Source organism: Lepeophtheirus salmonis, chromosome Z (genome assembly GCF_016086655.4).
Source record: "Lepeophtheirus salmonis chromosome Z, UVic_Lsal_1.4, whole genome shotgun sequence".
In the NCBI taxonomy this organism is placed as follows: Eukaryota; Metazoa; Arthropoda; class Copepoda; order Siphonostomatoida; family Caligidae; genus Lepeophtheirus; species Lepeophtheirus salmonis.
Window position 1 is genome coordinate 316936 of NC_092584.1, and position 13659 is coordinate 330594.

At 31.7% G+C, this 13659-nt stretch overlaps 1 protein-coding gene across 1 annotated transcript; it reads left to right on the forward strand.

The window, feature by feature from the left end:
* The first annotated feature begins 609 nt into the window (after positions 1–609).
* Positions 610–5997, forward strand: LOC121130146 (ras-related protein Rab-2). Its single transcript, XM_040725872.2, has 4 exons — positions 610–864; positions 1131–1446; positions 2354–2534; positions 4885–5997. The coding sequence occupies exons 1-4, from the start codon at positions 819–821 to the stop codon at positions 4978–4980; spliced, it is 639 nt and encodes a 212-aa protein (XP_040581806.1). The 5' UTR covers positions 610–818; the 3' UTR covers positions 4981–5997.
* The last annotated feature ends 7662 nt before the right edge of the window (positions 5998–13659 follow it).

Here is a 13659-nt window from a genome sequence, read left to right on the forward strand (position 1 = left end):
TTTGGTAGTATTGATTTAGGAATAATAAGGAAAATTTAAAGGTGACTAGATATGCGAAAGACTGTTCTATTGCTTTCAGCTGTTAACTTTGGTATTCCTGTAGGGATAGTATTTTAACAAAATAACCATCAGTTTAATAGGGCCCTTTCGAATTTGAATATAATATGTGGGCCATCAGTATAACAGCAAGCTAGAATGATTTTTCTTAAAAATGGAACATTCTTTAAAGATGAATTATCCTCAATTTTTAACAACGAGGACCATTCTTATTAACCCATTGAATGTATCACAAACTGCACTTAAATTGAGCAAAATTGATAGATTTTATTTGAAAAGGGTCATATCGTGTGTAATATAAGTCCCTTAAATAAAATAAAGGGCCTTAACGTAAATTCTTGGCCAGGTACATCATCACTTTAATTTGAGTAAATAGGCCCTATTATGGACTTCTTCTTCCAGATTACTTTTATGTTAACGCATCACATATTTACTATTAGACCAAACACAGGAGCTACATATTACTTCTATAGATCCGAATATTTATTTTCTGACTGCGGGACTAAGAATAACGGCCTAGTAAAATCCTTCTCAAATGTGTAAGGAACGGACACATTTCATTTGGTGCCCCTGCACTTTAGTATTCATTCGTAATAAAAAAAAAAGAGCAGACTACTTTTTTTTGTTCGTCCTCATTGATGAAACGTCAGAAAAGAAAATAAGAAAGAGAGAAGACTTTATTAAATAGTTATAATTTTTTTAGTGGATATTATTTTATCTAGTATTACATTTATATTTTAATACAATCACAAACGAAAAAGATGTCGTATGCTTATCTATTTAAATACATCATTATTGGAGACACGGGTAAGGATTTAATACGTCAATTGTAAGGGGTTTTTATAACTACGCCCTGCAAGAACTAACAGATGTGATCCTTTTTCACTACATATCCAGGAGATATCCTTTCATAAAATCCTTCAGTTCCATCCCCACACTCAAGGCTTCCATCCCAAATGATAGTCCACCTACTCCTTAGTGTGCCTTTTCCTCAAAAATGAAGCGTTCAAAATAGCCTTAAAACATATAATTATAAAGTCATAAATCATATCCCTGCCTTTCCTTCCTTCCAGGTGTGGGCAAATCCTGCCTCTTACTCCAATTCACGGATAAACGCTTCCAGCCTGTTCATGATTTGACGATTGGTGTGGAATTTGGAGCCCGTATGATCAATATTGAGGGAAAACAAATCAAATTACAAATTTGGGACACGGCTGGACAAGAGGCCTTTCGTTCCATTACTCGATCATACTACAGAGGAGCTGCTGGTGCTCTTCTTGTCTATGATATTACACGAAGGGATACATTTAATCATTTGACCACTTGGTTGGAGGATGCTCGACAACATTCCAACTCGAATATGGTCATTATGCTTATAGGAAATAAGAGGCAAGGGGCTACTGTTTGTACTATATTCCGTGGGTTGAGCCCACACAAATTGTCATAACTCAGAAATTATAAATATTAGCATATATGCCATCCTTTAAGTTCAAGGTGTAACAACAGAATTTCAAACTATTTTTGAGAAAATATTAAAAGGATGAGAAATTGGAAAACTTTATTATTTATAATGATGAAATGGGAGTTTCCAAGCTTCATTCTGCTATATATAAATATTTGAGTTACGACAATTTCCCTCTCACTAACATACTAACTCATATGTCCATATGGATGCAATGTTTTAGAGTGATTTCCTATATGATATGGGATTTTTTTGCCTACGTATCATTAATGAAAAAAAATGATGGTATTTTGATATGTTTGTACATAATCATTTGAGTATCTCTATCATCTATATTTTTAATTATAGTAAAATATTTTTCCTTTAATTAGGTTAGTTGTAAGTATATACTTATTGAAAATTGAGATCCTGATTATATTATATATACATGAAGAAATTAGTCTTCATTTCTTAAGAGTTGAGAACTCTCATTTTTTTTTAAAATAGATATTTTCCAACGTTAAAATATCATTTTTTTCGTCAATATACAGTAAAAAATCCATTCATACCTCTCACTAAATAAGGGATCAATCTGAAAATGGTGTATTCTAATATCCATCAAATAAGGTAGGGATATTTAATGAACTAGCAGTCCAGCTCGGAGTCTAATCATAAAAAAAGGACATTCAAATTAGACTAAATGAATTCACCGTGATAATAATTAATTTTACTTAAATAAAGATATATCTATTTGAATGATCCAAGGGTTTGTTTTCTCTACTCTGCTCTATTAAATTAATTATTGTGTAATATATTTTTTTAACGTAATATAATACATTATTTATCTATGTATAGCGATCTGGAAGCCAAACGTGATGTGAAAAGAGAAGAAGGTGAAGCATTTGCCAGAGAACACGGGTTAATTTTCATGGAAACATCCGCAAAAACAGCTGCAAATGTGGAAGAAGCTTTTATAAACACTGCAAGAGAGATTTATGACAAGATACAAGAAGGTGTATTTGACATTAACAATGAGGTAATTATATTGATGGAGATCATGGGCCTGAATCTCTTAATTTTGTATCAGATATATGTTGTGTACAAGTTGTAACTTGTATAAGAAAATTATACAAGTTGTAAGCAAAAAATTTGTTGAACAATTTTAAATGAGGGATTTATAGTGCATGGGATGAGAATAATGTCATAATTGAATGTTCTATAGACTATTGATATATTAATGGTGTCATTTTGGACTATTTTGATGAAAATTACTAACAGAGTAATCTAAAGTTCAAATGCCTAGAGTTATAATATTACACATAAATACATAATAACCATGTAATTTTAATAGATCCGAATGGAATGATTGTTTCCATTAATAGTTTATAATTAGAATGACTAATGTTGTAATTGAATAAGACATTTTAAGACGATGCAACTTTTACAATTTTTTATACACGTTACAACTTGTATTCAACATATATATAACTACGGCCTACTCATGTCTATGTAACTATGTTTGGTATACAACTTCAATTCTGTAAAAATATGTTGTCCTATGTTATTTTCCTTCCTAGAGATAACATATTTTGATTGAAAGGGGCAATATAGGTGTAATGTTTCTCAAAATTGAATGTGGATTACATTTGTATTCATTACGATTCTCGTTAATTTCTATAAACAAATGAGTCTTATTTATCCTTTGGGTGTGTCACAAATTGAACTTGAAAGATGGCAAAATTGATCGTCACAATGTAAATTTATTTGAAAGGGTTCATGTATATTTAAAAAAAAAAATCTCTAAATATCCCTGGGATTCTGATAGTAGCCGGATAATTAATTAACCTATTACCAGTATCAATAGCGTTTAGATCTCAGAAGAAATATTTAATTTGGATTCATTTTGTTATTAAATGATTGGATTTAATCTGGAAAAAAAAAAAACATATTCAAAAATATTCATTTTGTAATTAAATTAATAAAATGTTTATGAAAAAATATGATAAATACATCTATAATTTCTATTATTTGTGATAATTATAGAAGTAATGAAGATGGGCCCCAATGTTGCATCTGAAATACCCACATCTTCCCTTTCACATTGGAACTTTGCAACGTTTTAACAATGGGGTAGACTTAATATCGGGGAAGACCATTGTCGCCTTTTAAGCTTCTCTAAAGCATAGATGGGATAAATTATATATAAAGCAGAGATACATTTGTACTAGTTTTCATGAGTCGTCAGGCTTAAAAACTAGAAGCAATAATAAATTGTTAAATATAGGCCACCACTCTTTCCTTTATCTAATTCTACCTTCATAGACATCTGTTATTGGATCCAAGAGATCAACTCTTTCTAAATACTCTTGTTATATTTAGAAATGCTCTAGAGGAAATGTCAGGTACATTTACTTTTTTTTTAACTATTCTACTCTCTTGCCTTATAAAATAGAATATCTTTCAAACTGGCTCTAAAATTTCGTTAACAGTAAGATATATCCTTTGATAACATTATATTCTTAATAATCACTATGCTTCCCCTACTGGCAAGTGGTTAATTTGTTAACGACCTAATTACAAAAAAATAAATAAAACTGTAAAAAAATAAATATTGATTCTGAGTAACATCAAGGACCACGAAAATATTTACAATTAAAATTTAATATGTAGACCTTATCCTTAACGAAATATTTGTCCTTTCCTGGAAGCCATATTTTTCATTCGAAAACACTCTCGATTCGAGCTAGACTCTTGAGTAATGCGGTGCCCCCAGTAAATAATTTATAATTTTCTTTTTTAAGTAAAATACTCCCAACGACGGATAAACAAAAAATAATTAATAAATGATCCGTATAGATTGAAAAATTCTTACTTATATGTAGTCATAAATTAATTAACCTATCGTCTGGAATGGGTTAAGTCTCCTAAATTAAATTAAAGGTTCCATATCATATATACAATTTTTGTATATATCTTGGGTTATCCCACGAATTTGAATTAAAAGCCTATAATTAACTCAAGTATGTCAGAAATATTGGACTATATGTGTACGAGTGTGTATCAGGCCTTCCTTCGCCATCTGGAAGCTATCATTGCCGTCAAGGGCGGCTAAATTAATGTTTAATAGAGCTCAGACAAACATCTATTTATGTATAGTATTAATTTTGTTGAAATTCTATTAATATAAAAATTATATCTCGTTGAAGTTTAAAATTGAATGTGTTAAGATTTTAATGGATCACTCCGCATATAAATTTGTATTTTCTCATTTTTATTCGAGATTGTTTTTATGTAGTCGGACCACATATTTACGAGTGCATAAGACGGTTTTTTTTTTTCGCTCGACAATTTCTTACTTATTAATATTGTACTTTATTTATTTGCAGGCCAATGGTATAAAGATTGGACCTCAACATTCACCTGCTAATTCTAGTATGCCTTCTGGTAGTCAGTCTGGTGGCTCTGGAGGAGGTTGTTGCTAAGGGAAGAATTTTAATTAACCCATCTGTCTATCTATAAAAACTGCAACAATAGAAAAACATCAGAAAATTGAACTTTCTTCTATATAAATATGTGTTTGGTTCACTAGTATATATTCAGTGTTTATTTTGAAGCTCATTATATTATTAATACACTTAAAAATCTGACAAAAAAATATACAAATCCTCCTGAGCGGTCATTTTTTTCCTTCCCCTATTAAAGAAAAACTGAACTAAAATGAAATATAATTATGAATGTTATTCTAAAAAAAGTCCCTAAGTAACAAATTTAATTATTGATCCCTTCAAAAAGTGTACCTCAAATTATTATTATGATTTGTACTACCCTCAAGGCCGGTTTAGTTTGAGCCGGGGGATGAGGCTAAAATAATTTTGGAGGCCCCTTTCTTTCTTTCCGTTTTTACTATTTGATTTTTTTAGAAAATAAAATACAGGGTCAACAGCCTTTTTAATAATGATTTTTGTTCATTTTTAGATAGTAAAGGTTCAAGCCTTTTCTATTTGAATGGTCTTTTTCTTTAAAAAATATTATTTCCATATAAAAATCGGGGATCTGAGCCCTTTTCTAGAACCGACCCTGTCTAGTATTCTTATTTTTGTAATCTCGCCCTCTTAGCTATACCCATTTTTTAAATGATTTTAATGACTATTGAATTGTATTTTTAGAAGAGAAGTCAAGTTAATTAAATGAATTATTATTTTATACAATACTTTGTTGTCAAAACAGGCTTTGTTTTACTTCGAATAATTTTTTTGTATTTGTTAAATTGTATAGAGTGTATAATGATGATTGGTTGTGTTCATAGTAATGATATTGTATCACTCTTCAAATTAAGTAATTACTTAGTTTTGATTCAATGTCATTTTAAACATAACTATCTAAGTATAATAGGCAATATATACCTACATACAAAGTAATTATTTATGGGCTAATAAAGTTTTATTAATGATCATTAATTTGTTAGTTGGAAATTATATTCATGTTAAATGTACCTATAAGCGATGATTGATTCATTTATACAATTTAAGTAATTAATTCCATTGTTTTATAGTTTATATGGCACTTTGTGTCTTATTGTATCTCGCAAACTAGTGATCAAAGTCCGTTTTTCTTGGGGGGAATTGGTAATCTGAAGAAAGTGTTTTCTTTTTCTCAGCTCTTGTCATTATTATTTAACTCCTGAGTAGTGAGCTAATTTTTTTATTATATTCAAAACTTGATTGAAAATGCGTGTGTGCTCTTAATAGACAGTAAGTAACCTTGAAGATTTGTTGCGGAGTATAATTGAAAGTTCTTGTTGGCTCAGAGTAGAATTGGGGATCGGCATTGAAGTAGTTCTTGCCAATGGCCTTGTTTATTTCCTTCCTTCCCTCCTCCCTTGTATAAATATACGTTCTAGTCACAAATTCCCTACTTTTAACTTCATGTATCTTGTCTTTTTGATCTTATATGGGATACCATGTTGATTATCGGTTTCTTTTTTTTAATATGTCCAAAATACAAATGATTTTCATATCTACTCCTAACCTTTCCTTCTCCAGAAAGAAACATACAAAATGCCTCAAAATTACAATTAGTAGTTATTTGTTGTACAAGGATAGTCACTAGGCCGTCCTCTATCTGTAATCATGAAACACTAAGACGGAGTAAAAATTTCAAATTACTCCGTAGCATAATTTTTTTTTGTGAATTTTGCTTTGATCTTGAATTTATCCCATTTCGTAATGTTTTGAGTCATAAATATCGTTTGACACGATACTAGCGGCGTGCATCTGCAGTCTTCCACCCCTCCAAAAAAAAAGAATTTTTTTAAACCATTCTTAAAATGTCTGCATCATACTCATAACTAGAGTTATCTTTGTTTAAAGTGGAAAATAGGTGTTTTTATATTCAGAGGTTGGTTCATAGCTTCAAGACGAATAGATTCAAAAAGTTTAAAAGTATCTATTTGTATAGTTGAAAGTATGAAATTTAATTTTAAAAAAAACGCCACGACAATATTTCAAACTCATTTTTGAATTGATCTCATAATGAAAGTTCATATATATTGGTATGTCACAACTAGAAGATATAGAAACAAAGAGTGAGAAGAATCAAAGAGAGAGAAAAAGAAAAAGGACTCCTTTGAATGCCCCGTCTTTGGAATCCCTACCTCACTCACTACAATGAAAGAAACCCATCTCCTCTGCTGCAAGACTCTTTTGAAATTGTCTTTTTCGTTTCTTTTTGACACTTTTGCCCACCCTACAGTCATGATGCCAACTACCTAGCCTACAACTCTTGGGCGTTTTTCAAGAAGAAGGGCTGCAATGTCTATCATCCAAACACCCAAGCCCTCAGAGCCACTTTTAGCCAGCACTGTGACAGTGGACTACTTCCGCAGTGGGTACTAGGTCTTCAGCTGGTGCTTAGAAACTATAATTGCCCCTAAGGTCGACTATATTAATGATTAAGAGAGCTAAGACACACATCTATTTATATAATTAATTATGTTGAAATTCTATTATTAATTAATAAATACTGCTTTGTTGAAGTTTAAAATTCAAAGTGTTCAGATTTGAATGGAACACTCGGTAGAGGTAACAAATAGAACTACGCATATCTATTTACGTGGCAGTAAAATAGTATAGACTTAGTAGTTACTACTATAACCTGTTTAAGTAGAACTTTCTCATCGAGTACAGCTTGCTCATTTTTTTCGCTTTCTACATACAAGGTGCGCCTAAAATACTTCCACATGGGAGTAAAACAAACTTGATACATCAGACAAGGCATATGTATACTACATAATGATAGTAGGCAATTAATGCTTGACTTTATACAGTTAATAGACGTCCCCCCCCCATTGTTGAATCAACTGAACTTGGGTATTTTAGAGTCCGTGATTTTATCATTTTTATATCTCTCTTAAAATAACTATGTTTTAGTGGGATAGTTATATGATCATATGACGTAAAAAGTGTATTACTTAAACGGAAATGATTTTCGAAACACACTGTAGTATTAGAGTAAGAGGAGTGATATCTCGACTCTTACACATGATTTGGACAATTATGACTATAGAAATCCAAGAAAGACTTTTATCAGTCCTATGATTGATTTCGTAATCAGTCTTTTCCTGCTCCCTTTTCAGTCTTTTTAATCAGTCCGATCTTTTTTGGACGGAATCGTTCCTAAAGACAGATAGACCCGTTTGTCAGTCCTACAGTCCTAACACATCGGTATCAAATGGTTCTAGGAATTGCAGACCGAAACCCAACACAAATTTATTAGTCAAACAATAGGAATATATTATTTTATTTCTTTAATTGTATATAAATTAACTCTAACTTTGTGTAGTTTTTTAAAATTTGAATAACTTCATATACAAATAGATAGGATTCAAAATGAGATTAAAAATATATTAAAGGTTTATATGTATATAACTTAATTTTCTTATCAAAAGTTTGTGTTGGTTACTCTGGGGGGGATACTTTTTTGTATATTAACTTTTACATATAATATTTATTTATTTATTCAGTCTCTCTTTCATGTATTATTCAACTTTTGTCAAGAAAAATCTGTTTTCTTTGTTGTAGCAATTAAAGATAGGACATATCTTCATTTTCTCGGGTCGGTTTAGACCTAAATATTTTGTTAAATAACGTGTACCCTCACTTTTGGATCCAAATCTGAAACACAAATTAGATGGATACTGGTCTCAAGTCTAAGAACATTCTACGCAAATTTTAGACCTTAATAAAATAGGTTACTGACTTTTTTTGAACCATTATTTATTCTCAACCAAAAGAGGCGACCATAATCATTTTCAATAACTACGTGCACATTAATAATAAAATACACATAAAGACACAGAAATTAAATTATAATAAAAGGGATTGGTACAAATTCATTCATTTTTACTCGGATCTCTTAAAAGTGCATTATATTAAGAAACTTGAGTTACATTTTTACTAATTACTGATTCCGAAAAAGAAAAGAATATCCCAACATATATTAGGCAAAAAAGTTCAAGTACACGAAGTGGGTTCCTAGTGATCAATAAAAAAAAGAGACAGATGATAAAATATAATCTCTGTTGAACTTAGTGTGTGAAGGTAATTAAACTGAGTTACCATTCTAAAAGCGTACCAATTTATGGAGAATAATTTGAAGATTGAAGGAGCTTTATAACCAATACTTTCTGTCAAAAAAGTAGCGGGGATTCTTAAATCAAACACAAATTTCTTTGATATTCTATATATTTTTACATAACTTATATATAAATACGAAATAGGTTGGATGATATTGAATTAATATAACATTCCGATAATACAAATATAATATATATTCATACACAAATATACCCCTATCCTTTTATGATAACAATTCATCTATTAATAGTAACATCAAAACTTACAGATTGATCAAGTTTAATAAACGTGGGGTTTCTTATAAGAATCCATTTTTCAGCGTTATTTTATAAGTTTGAACGTTGATTTTTCCAAAAACGATTCCAATAAGGTCTCACAACATAGGAGCTCTGTTTTTAATTCTTACTTTCACACCCATTCTAAGAGTGTCTTGATTTCTTGTTTTTCGGTTGTGGTATAAATCTCGCTTTTTTTATCATATTGTTTTTCCTCTTCTCCCACTCGACATTGGTCAAAGATTTTGATTTTTCTAAGTTTGAATTCCCTGTTGGAACAACGGATCGAGTTTGATGATCGAACATTATTTCTGCTCGGCTTCTTCCATGGTCTTTTGGTCCAATATTGCTCTGAGAAACGATTTTCCGTTGATGTCTCCGATCTTCTTAACAATAATTTTCATGGATTTTAAACGTGCCTTCAAGGTGATACGGAATTGATATAATTGGCTCTACTCCTCATCCATTGAGACACCCCTTCTATTCATTTGACTTGAATTGAGGTCCTCCATCCGATCGACATCTCAATGGAAATCCAAACATAGAAAATATTGGAACTATTGCTTTTAAAACTTGTTTTGTCTTTGGGCATCCATCAAATGAGTGCAAAAATGTATATTGAGAATAACGGTCAACCATAACTAAATAATAATTCTTCTCGATTTGAAATATATCTAGGGACACCTCTTCGAACGTGCGATTGGTTGGTTCATTTTCACTCCATTTGTCTTCTTTGGCTTGTGATGATTGATATCGTTGGCATAGGTCACACGAATTAACTTTTTCTTTTATGTCCTTATCAATCTTTGGCTATTACACCGTTTGACGAGTTCTGCGTTTGGTTCGTACGATCCCTTGAGCATTTATTATAGACTTACCTAGTCTAACTGAAACAACTATTCTTATTCCATACAAAACAATTCCGTCCTGAACATACCCTCCTTTTTCTAGGCACTTGAATTCGTTAGGTAGTTTTGTATCTTCTCTTAAGCATTGTATTCACTTTGGAAGTTTTTCATTTTTTTCTTTATCCTCCCAAATCCATTGAAATTGAAAATTTATTTCATTTTTGAATCTGATAATTCCATTAACTGAAGTTCGTATGATCCTTCATGCATTGGCTATCATTTATTCTATATTCATCAAGTCTTTTACTATTGGTTCTTCTACTCGTGATCTTGATAGGGCATCTGGAACATTATAAGTGAATCCTTTTTTCCAAATGGTATGGAAATGGTACGGTGTAGTTTTCTCTTTAGTCTTAAAATACGAGGGTTCTCAATCATATTAAGAGTCTGTCTATAGGGAATACTAACTAATGGTTGATGTTCTACTTGAAGATCAAATTCTTTACCTAGTAAGTAATACTTTGATTTCTTCATTGCCCATACAGCACTCAAAAGTTCTAACTCAACCATAGCATAACGAGGTTCTGTTTCGTAAATTAACCTTGAACCAGCTTTTATGAGTTTCCAATTTTCTTCATGCTTTTGTTGTGAAATGAGTCCTAGTCCATATTTCCTTGATGCATCCGTAAGAAGACGAGTTTCTTTTTTATGGTAGAAAATGGCTGAAACAGGGATTGATTGAAGTACCTTTTTGACTTGGTTAAATGCTTCATTATGATCGTGAGTCCAAATGAATTGACCGTGTTTTTTCAAAAGTGTTCTTAAAGGGACTACCTTTGCTCCAAGATCTTTAACAAGTCCACCTAATTGATTGGCCATTCCTAAAAGTCTTCTCAACTCCGTTGTTTGTGGGTCTGGAGAAATCCCGTATGGCTTGTAATTTCTTGTCCTTCATCTGTACTCTATTTTGGGATACGACAAATCCAACATAGTTTACTTGTTCTTGAACAAATTTAAACTTTGTCTTGCTCAGAGTGATTCTCGAGCTACGACATCTCCTCAGCATATTCCTGACGTCCTCAATGTGATCATTAAATATATCATCCCCCATGAGCTTTTTGTTGAGCCTGAATTTTGCTTTGACATTCCCAATGAATTTAATTTAAGTTTCCCCATGTAGATCTTCCACTTCAAGGCTTCGAACGATTTCTTCTCCGCAAATAAATGCTTCGCATCCCGTATCCGGGGAAACCTTAAAATCCTAACTATTTGTAGAGTCTTTTTGTCCGTACTTCGACATTCAACATGATAGTGGGTGCAATTTTGTCTAGGATTCCCAAATGAATTCTACCTTATGTGACAAATTTTCCACTTTTTCATACCACTTGTGCTGGTACATCCGACCGAAGTGTCCCAGCTTTTTACAAATGAAACATTTTTGATTAAAATCCCTACATCCCTACATATTATGCTCATTTGAACCACATCTTCCAAAAATTCAGCTGTCTTGAATTCAAACTGGGCCTGAACTTCTTTGACTCCTGACTACTTTTTCACTATTGAAACGGATCTTCTGGATTTCATAACTTCTCTATTGAAAAGAACAAACTCCCTTCCTCTAAAAACTTGAATAATTTCCTCCGAGGAGGTCATCTTCATCTCAAAAATATGACGCCCGTACTTTCATTTCTCAAACCTCTCAGCACATTCTTTCTCATTAATTTTCTAGAACATTGTCTTCCTCTCCTCGATAGCACAACATAACTTATCGACTCTCAGCTCTTGTTCAACCAAATAATTTACTTTGGACTCGTGCTAATTATATCCTTTTATAACATTCCTATAATACAACTAAAATATATCTATGGATTCGATAGACTCAAAACAAGTTCCAGGGTGAGGCTATTTAAGTTTGTGGAACAAAAAAAAAGTACTACCCTTAAGGCCGGTTTAGTGTGGGCCGGGCCCTGAGGCTAAGATAATTTTGGAAGCCCCTTTCTTTCTTTCCGTTTTTACTATTTGATTTTTTTAGAAAATAAAATACAGGGTCAACAGCCTTTTTAATAATGATTTTTGTTCATTTTTAGATAGTAAAGGTTCAAACCTTTTTTATTTGAATGGTCTTTTTCTTTAAAAAAATATTATTTCCATATAAAAATCGGGGATCTGAGCCCTTTTCTAGAACCGACCCTGTCTAGTATTCTTATTTTTGTAATCTCGCCCTCTTAGCTATACCCATTTTTTTAATGATTTTAATGACTATTGAATTGTATTTTTTGAAGAGAAGTCAAGTTAATTAAATGAATTATTATTTTATACAATACTTTGTTGTCAAAACAGGCTTTGTTTTACTTCGAATAATTTTTTTGTATTTGTTAAATTGTATAGAGTGTATAATGATGATTGGTTGTGTTCATAGTAATGATATTGTATCACTCTTCAAATTAAGTAATTACTTAATTTTGATTCAATGTCATTATAAACATAACTATCTAAGTATAATAGGCAATATATACCTACATACAAAGTAATTATTTATGGGCTAAGAAAGTTTTATTAATGATCATTAATTTGTTAGTTGGAAATTATATTCATGTGTCTTATTGTATCTCGCAAACTAGTGATCAAAGTCCGTTTTTTTGGGGGGGAATTGGTACTCTGAAGAAAGCGTTTTCTTTTTCTCAGCTCTTGACATTATTATTTAACTCCTGAGTAGTGAGCTTATTTTTTTATTATATTCAAAACTTGATTGAAAATGCATGTGTGCTCTTAATAGACAGTAAGTAACCTTGAAGATTTGTTGAGGAGTATAATTGTAAGGTCTTGTTGGCTCAGAGTAGAATTGGGGATCGGCATTGGAGTAGTTCTTGCCAATGGCCTTGTTTATTTCCTTCCTTCCATCCTCCCTTGTATAATTATACGTTCTAATGACTCTTTTGAATGAGTCTTTTCATTCTTTTTTAACACTTTTGGCCACCATACAGGCCTGATGCCAACTGCCTCTCTTGGGCGTTTTTAAAGAAGAAAGCCTGTCATCCAAACACTGAAGCCCTCAAAGCCACTTTCAGCCAGCACTGGGACACTATGAGAGAGGACTACTTCTGCAGCGGGCACTAAGACTTCTACTGGCGCTTGGAAGCTATTGTTGCCCCTAAGGTCGACTTTATTAATGATTAAGAGAGCTAAGATACACATCTATTTATATAATTAATTATGTTGAAATTTTATTATTAATTAATAAATACTGCTTTGTTGAAGTTTAAAATTCAAAGAGTTCAGATTTGAATGGAACACTCGGTAGAGGTAACAAATAAAACTACGTATATCTATTTATGTGGCAGTAAAATAATATAGACTTAGTAGTTACAACTATAACCTATTTCAGTAGTACTTTCTCATCGAGT